Source organism: Elephantulus edwardii, unplaced genomic scaffold (genome assembly GCF_000299155.1).
Source record: "Elephantulus edwardii isolate Elephantulus edwardi_28Jun2011 unplaced genomic scaffold, EleEdw1.0 scaffold00031, whole genome shotgun sequence".
Classification (NCBI taxonomy): Eukaryota; Metazoa; Chordata; class Mammalia; order Macroscelidea; family Macroscelididae; genus Elephantulus; species Elephantulus edwardii.
Genome location: NW_006399781.1, coordinates 8291349 through 8299623, shown reverse-complemented (window position 1 = coordinate 8299623; position 8275 = coordinate 8291349). Strand labels below are relative to the sequence as shown.

General features: G+C 48.3%; 1 protein-coding gene across 1 annotated transcript in view; it reads left to right on the top strand.

Annotated features, from left to right (window-relative positions):
- The first annotated feature begins 3722 nt into the window (after positions 1 to 3722).
- THPO (thrombopoietin) overlaps positions 3723 to 8275 on the top strand; it is a 15488-nt gene continuing 10935 nt past the window's right edge. Inside the window, 3 exon segments of the mRNA XM_006884161.1 lie at positions 3723 to 3735; positions 3970 to 4094; positions 4471 to 4557. Of these exon segments, the coding sequence (XP_006884223.1) occupies positions 3723 to 3735; positions 3970 to 4094; positions 4471 to 4557 (225 nt within the window).

Here is an 8275-nt window from a genome sequence, read left to right as displayed (position 1 = left end):
GGGCAGGGGAGGAGGGAGGGGCTGGAGGGGAAGGGGGAGTAGAAGGGGCAGGGGGAGGGGAGGAACGAAGGGGCGCAGAGGGGGAGGAAAGTCGGCCCGGAACCCCCACCCCACCCTGCCGCCTGCGGCCACCGGGAAGCTGGACCAGGACTGGAGCCCCAGGCTAAGGAGGGGCAGAGGATGGGCCTGAAGCCTGTGGCTGCCACTGGGCAAGGGCCCCGGGTACTGCCCCAGAAAGATTTGCCTTTACTGGTGACGAAGTACGATAGAGACCCTTCAACTGATCTCCCCTAGACTCAGCCCACAGCACCCCCAAACCCCATCCCACTGCGTATATCTGCCTATGTCCCTACACTGGCCTGTGTCCTGTCTCTTCTCTGAGGTACTATGAAGAATGTTTTACATTAGTCTTGTCCCTCATTCTACTGTTCCCAAGGGCAGAGCTGAGCCAGAAACAGCAGTGAACCCCCTTTCAATCTGCTGATGGTGTTTCCCTTTTGCTGGAACCTGACCTCCGTCCATCCTGCTGCCATCAGTGTATCCAGTCTGACCTGCTTCCACCAAGGGGACCCTCTGCCTCTCCACTCACTCCCTTTGTCTTGGTTTCCTGGTCACGGATGCCTCCCTCTCCTCTCCCACCCCCACTGACCCACCAGCCTCCCAGCCATCCCAGCACCCTCCTTCCTAATCTTAGGAGGCATCTCGTCTGGCTGAACTGGAGAATTCTGGGATCTAGGCCATACTCCTTAGCAGACAGCCCATCCTTACGAGGAGGAGCAAGAGAGGGCCTGAGGAAGAAGTGGGGGGCTGGGGGGTTGCTGGGAACAAGGTCAGGCCAGGAGGCCCCTAAGGACAGAGACTGTGGGGAGACTGGAATCGAGGGGAAAGCAAAGGAACTAACACCAAGGCCAAAGAAAAAGCGGGGCCAGGAGGGAGGTATTTGTGGGGGAGGTTCAGCAGCTGTCTTTCCTAAGACAGGGACACATGGGCCTGGTTAGTCCTCCTGTCACATGTGGAGTAGTAGGAGATGGAAGGGAGAGAAAGGCGGGCACAGGGATGAGGGCATGGGCATAGAGATAAGCGGGTCAGATCATTTGGCCTAAGGCTCAGGCTTAACTAGAACACACACACTCCTCTTCCAGTACTGTTAAGCCATCCAAGCCCTTTCTCCATTAATAATGACCCCTAACAAGACTCTGCTAAATATGTGTACAATAGACGCGCTCGCTTTGGCAGCACATGTACTAAAATTGGAACGATACAGAGAAGATTAGAATGGCCCCTACACAAGGATGACACACAAATATAGGCAATATATCCAGATTCCCACTCAGAAAAGTCTAGTGACAAAGCTAGGCCCCCTAGGGGCTCAAGCAGAGAAAAAGCAGGAAGGCTGTTGCCTTACTGATTTTCAGCAGCAGGTGCGGTGTCCAGAGAAAAGATATTTGGATAGCTAGAAACTTTAAAACCCACTAATCTAAAACTAGACCTCTTCTCCAGGGACGAAAATGTCCCGTCAGTTTCCTCCTGGGGAAAAAAAAAAAAATCTTTGCTCTCCACCCATCTCTTTCCCCAGCTGGGTCCCAACTCCTAGGAAGAGATGGGTTCCCGTGATTCTGATCCTCTCTGTGGAGTACGTGGGTGGAAGAGAGCTGGGCTGTGTCAATGGACCATGGTTCAGGCAGGGGCTCCAGGTCCAACGAGGGTGGGAGGAGAAGGCGTCACTTCCGGGGGCCCTCACCACTGTCTGGTGGCTCCCAGCTCTCTGATTGGGTGGAAGTGGCCAGGGCAAGCGTGTGACCCCATTGCTGTGGAAGGGCTGTGCCCCAACGCCACAGGCCTTCCTACCTATCTGCTCCCCAAAGTCCTGTCTGCTCTGCACCTGGGTTGCCTGAGTCCTTCTCCAGCTGGTGAGTGGCAATCTAGATTTGGAGTTCCGTGAGAGGAGGAAAGGACAGGAAAGAAAAATTGGCTCTCAACTGGGGGAGGGGCAGGCAAACTGGAACCTACAGGCACTGACTGACCTTTGTCGAGAAGAGTGTAGCCTTCCCAGAATGGGAGGAGCAGGACAGTGCAGGGGTAGGGGGTGGGGTATTGGGTTCAGAGAAACTGGTCATAGACTTGGTGGCCCTCAGGAAAGGGGACATGAGTATAGGGAGAAAATATGACAGGAGGCTCCATTTTGGGGCTTAGGTACACACACCAACATGGACCCAGTCTCAGTCGTTTTATATCAGGTCTGAACCCTGAGGATGGGGAAGTTGGAGCAGGGAAGCCAAGGCACAAGAGAGGATAGGGGAGGAGGGCTCCTGCATGTTGACAGACCTACAGGAAATCCCAATATTGAATCAGGTGCAGCCCTCTTTGCACAACTTGTGAAAAAAGGAGGAAGCCATGTGGGGGGTCCTGTGAAGGAACCCGTAGAGGTCTGCAGAGGGGGCAGGGAGGAAGGTGGGGCAAGGGGATAGATATGTCGGTGGGAATCTGGGGGAGGTAAGGCATAATGCACTGGCTCACCAACCCAGCCATCACCTCACCCAGCAGGTGCCCATTCCTGGGCGAGATGCCTCAGGAAGGAAGTCCCAGGACTGTTAGTCCATCTCTTCACACTTTGGAGTGCAAAGAAAAACTCCAAGAGACTTTATGTGAGGAGGTTAAAAGGAAAGAATAAAAGGTTAGCTTCTCCCACATCACATTCTCTTTCTAGCCACCAATGGCTAATAATCCTGTTGTTATGTGCCTTCAAGTCCACTATGATGTTATATGCCTTTGAGCCTAACTCACCATCTCTGACACACTTGACCGTATTGTCACAGTCACTACGTCAATCTATCTCATCCAAGGTCTTCCTCTTCTGTGCGCATGATGTCCTTCTCCAAGGACTGGTCCCTCCTGTCCTTGAACTGCTCCCTAATAATCCTAGTCATCTTTTTACTTGATTCCTCAGCCTCCACCCTGCAACTGAAGCTGTCTCTCAACACAATGTACATGTTCACAGGGTCCTCATCCTAGCCCTGCATACCATTTTCCACTTCTCCAAGGTTATGCCATAATATTTTCATCCCTTTTCTGAGCCAACAACCAGAGTTGTTCACAAGTTGAGGAAATTAGGACATGCACTGGGGGTGCCAAAAACCACTGTTTTATTCCTTTTAACTTTTATTGTGATTTTAGTGAAAGTTTACGAAGAGATTGGTTTTCCTTCCAAATCTACTTCTGATTCATTCACTGAGAACCCCTGGCAAAGAGGAAATACCAAATGCTACAGGTTTTCACAGTTTGGACTGGTCAGCATCTCAAGCCCCTCCTAGGATCTGTTCCTCCTACGGAGGAATCCTTTCCTTGAAACTTGAATAAATGTCCACTATTCCCATCACACCAGAATCCTCGTGTTATAGTCTGTAGGAAGTTGCTCTTCTAACCAAAGGGCTGCTCCTCTCGGCTGGTTCAAATCCCCCAGAAAAGACAGAAAGCTGTGCAGTCGCCTCCAAAGCGGCAAGCTACAGCCTGAGAAGACCCGCTAGGAGAGGTTCCGACTGGACAGCAATGAGTGAATTCCCGTCACTTTCAGGATAGACTCCAGACCCGCTTCCTTGGTGCACCTGTGCCCCGCCCCACTCTACCCCGAAGCGCAAGAGCCCAAGCCGCCTCCATGGCCCCAGGAAGGATTCAGGGGAGGGGCCCCATACAGGGAGCCACTCCAGACAGACACCATGGCCAGAATGGAGCTGACTGGTAAGAATACATTTGAGGGACCTGGTGCCAGATCAGAACATGAGAGGGGAGGAAAGCAAAATGGGACATGGTGGAGGGATGGAAGCAGGGAAACTCAATCTCCCAGAAATCATGAATCTGAGAGGCAGATTCCTTAGTATGAAGGACTGGGCCCTAAATGAGAGTTCTCGGCCCACTACCCACAGTGATTTCTTCCTTATCCACCCCTTCTAATCTCATCTCTCCTCATCCAAGATTTGCTCCTTGTGGTCATGCTTCTAACTGCAAGAATAACTCTGTCCAGCCCGGCTCCTGCCGCCTGTGACCCCCGACTCCTGAATAAACTGCTCCGAGACTCCCACGCCCTTCACAGCAGACTGGTGAGAATCCCCAAGCACTGTTCCGTCTATCCACTTCACTCCCGTAGTGGGGGCCTGGTGGGCAGGGAGAGGTGCTGCTAACTCAAAGTAGACACTCTCTGGCGGTGTGAATCCCCCAGCAGTTCTGCGGGTGGCAATCGCCTCCCATGCAATATACCCTCTGAAAACCCACTGGAGGGTAAGCTAGAAGTCAGTCCCGACTCTTTCGTAAGACCATCACCACTGATTTCTACTCTCAAAGTTATGATTTGCAAAAGAGCTCTCTTATAAAAGATCCAGTTTGAACATTTCCTCACAGAAGGTTGTCCCGGTCATGGGGCCACCATACATCCCTCTACTTCAGCTCCTTTCTCCTCTTCTCATCTTTGTCCAACAGAGCCAGTGCCCAGACTTTGACCCTTTGTCCACACCTGTCCTTCTGCCTCCAGTGGACTTCAGCTTGGGAGAATGGAAAACCCAGACGGTAAGAGAGGCCATGCCTTCCTTTGATTTTCCTAAGCCCTCTCTTCATCAATTTCCCACTTCTTCCCTAGAAGCCTTCAAGAATTTCTAAGTCTCAAAAAAAAAAAGAATTTCTAAGTCTCGCGAAATACTTTGTCATCCATTTGGCTACATTAACCCATCAGTCTCCTATGATGATATCCCGTGAACAAAAACGATCTTTTTGGGCTTGTGGTCCCAACGTGGTACAAAACTTCAAAGCTGGACCCTATGAAAAACTGGGTAGAGGTCTCTCGTAGCCATGAGCCATAAATTAGCACAAAAAAAAGGAAGACCAATGTATCATCCATAGATGATATAAGGCCAGAGAAAACAGCTAAAATAGCAAAATCAAGATTCAAATGACTGAAAAGCTGGGTCAAAAGCAAGGAAGAATTTAGAGGAACTCCAGTTCCACCAAGAACAATGATCCAGGTGTGGAGTGCATCCTTTGGATCCAGTGTGTCTATGCAGTGAGCCTCTTAGAACAAGGACTGAGTGATACCTAGATTCATGAAGATCTTCAAGGCAGGCCCAAAGAAGCTGAAAGGAGATGACAGAGAAAGCCCGCCCCCAGAGTGGCAACCTGAATTCAGACTTCCAACCTCTTAAATAATTAGAAAATAAATTTTGCTTGCTAAAGAAAAAAAAATATTAAAAAGAATTTAATAGAGATACATGTAAAATTCTGCATGTGTCAGCTGACACCCTAGTTATATAGTGATGCAGTAACAGAGATACCGCAAGCGGATGGCTCTAACAAACAATTCTCTTACAGTTCAGGAGGCTAGTCCAACTCCAGGGAGCTGACTCTAGAGGGAGACTTTGTCTAGGCCTCCTGTTTCTAGAGGTTTTCCAGCACAAGATCCTGGGCCCAAAGGATGCACTCTGCTCCAAGCTCTTCTTTTTTGGTGGTCCTAAAACCAGGCTGTGCCTTGGAGGCAAGGATTCTGAAGCTTCGTCTGACATATTTTGGGCATGTTGCAAGGAGGGGCAAGTCTTTGGAGAGGGACGTCATACATGGGAGGGTGGAGGACAGCACAAGAGACGAAGACCCTCAATGAGATGGATTGACTCGGTGACTGGAGTATTGGGATAGGTGTGTCAGAGACAGTGAGGTGGGCTCAGGATCGAGCAGAGTTCAGAGCTGTTGTACATAGAGTTGCTATGAGTCGCAGGCGACCCAATGGCACATAATAACAATAAAGTCCCTGCTTCTCTGCTCACTTTCCTCCTCCCCCTTTTATCTCTTATAAGACAAAAGGTGATATAGGCTATACCCCAGGAAAATTCTCCTTCCATCAGATTAGGGCTGTAACCTGGGTATTGCATCCAACCCTAATTCCCTTATAACCAAGTCGCTGATCACATCACAGGGCATGATTACATCATGATCTAACTGCCTCTAATCCTGCCTCATTAATATCATGGAAGTTAAGATTTATACCTTACCCACTTTTATGCCTACTTTTATATTACATAATGTTGAGAATCATGGCCTAGCAAAGTCACATAAATTTTGGAGAAACAAAGTCATAACAGTTGAGAAAAGTCCTATTGGAGCTTGCATGCCACAAACGTCCTGTTTCTCTCATATAAACTAGTCATAGCTCTTCCTATGAAAAAGATCTGAAAGGAGCCAGTTGACTCCAAACTTCGCATGCTGATGTTCAGTACTGTTCAGTCATGACCAGCTCATAGGTGGCCCTGCAGCAGGTTTTCAGAGACAACAAATCACACAGGGTGACTGCTCATCTTCTCCCCGTGGAGCATTCGAAACCTGTGCCTTTGGGTTACCCCTGGGCCACCACAGCTCCCTAAGCTTAGCACAGAAGCAGCTATCTCAAAACTAGCCATTTTAAGCCACTTTAGCATCCAGATAATATAAATACTCCTACAAAACTCTTCTGGTCACTATACTAAAATTCTGAATTTACCACCTACTAGTCATGTGACTTGGGGGTTTGTGCCTTGTTTCCTCTCCTGGAATGAGGAAAACAGTATTGGACACATCTTATGTACCTCATCAGATTGTCTCTGACCCTCATCAGCCATACGCTCAGTTTCCCTCCTGCCATTTCTAGGCTTGGATGAAATTCCCTAGATCTGGCATCCTAAGTATCTTTTAGCAATCCAGAAATGTGGGGAACGTAATGCTTATGGGTAAAATTTGACTAATGAGAGATCCTGGCAGCCATTCCCACCCTCATGAATTGATGCCCGAAACTATTTCTACAAATAGTGCAGCCTCTGGGCAGGCTTCCACAGAGCCCTTAGATGCACTGCTGGGCCTCTTGTCATGAAGCAGTACACAGCTGGCATTGTAGCACCTTGAACTGGTTTCCATTCTTTCCTACCTTGCTTCCCTTTTCCCAGTGCCCTGACTTCATCTCCCCCAAAGCACTGGTACTTAATAAAACAACAAACCAAAAAACCCCAAAACCTCTTCTAATCAAACTACTCTTTAAGAAATACAGAATTTTTTTTTAATTAAGGAAGGTCATAATTAAGCTAGTACGTGTCCAAAAGGAAGGAACCTGAACAGTAAGAGATTAGGAAACATGTTATATGAGGACTTTAAAAACAAAAAGTCATCTGAGGTCTTGAAAGTTTTGAGCTGCCATCTAAGATACAACAATTGGACACTCACTGCCTGGATCAGCAAAAAGAAATTCAGGCATGTGAGAAGGACTCGGACTGCAAGTCTAACTGCCTCCTGTTCCTGGAGGAGCTGGATGGTACGCAATGGAAGGATCCCAGCAAGGAACAAGCAGATAAATCAAAGGAGAAAACACTAGGCAACAAAATTTCAGATTCTTAAAGATTCCAGACACTCTGCAGCTACTGTTGCTATTGTTGTTGTTGTTGGGTGTCTTGGCGTTAACTGACTCATAGCGATCCTCTGAACAACAGACCTGAACCCTGCCCTATCCTGCACCACCGTCACAACTCTGCTGTGCTCCAGCCATTGTGCCAGTCCGCTTGTGAACTCATCTTGTTGAGTGTCTTCCTCTCTTTCTCTGACACGCCACTTTCCCAGCATGATGTCTTTTTCTGAGGACTGATCCCCAAAGTGTGTGATATGAAGTTTTACTATCCTTGCCTCTAGAGAACACCCTAGTTGTACTTTCTCCAAAACAAACTTGTTTATTCTTTTGGCAGCCTGTCAGATTTCAGGGTTCACAGCTCAGAGGCATTGATGCTTCTGTCATCCTTCAGCAGGAAGGCTTTGTGATGCACTTTTTGAAAAAGCAGCCATTGAGAACCTTTTGAAGCACTATAACACAATGGTGTAGCAATGACTCAGAATCAAATGAATGGCCATCAGTTGGTAGCTGACTGAGAGCAGAAAAGGTGACCCACACAGAGGGCTTCCTTCTGAGTCCCCAGTCCAAAGCTCCTCCTGCCACAAAACCAGAAAGAGTTACCACTGAGTTGATTCTGATTTCTGGTGGCTCCTTTACAGTAAGGATCTACTGAAACAGGAGGCACTCCCAAATATATCACTGTGAGAAAATCTTCAAGCCATGAACCAAAATTACCCCCTGAAATCATCTTTTTAAACCAAGTGTAAAATGGTGCAACCACTGTGGAAGGCGGTATGGCGCTTTCTCAAAAATTGCAAATAGAGATACCATTTGACCCAGCAATTCCACTACTGGGAATATACCCCAAAGAGACCATAACTGACATCCAAGCAG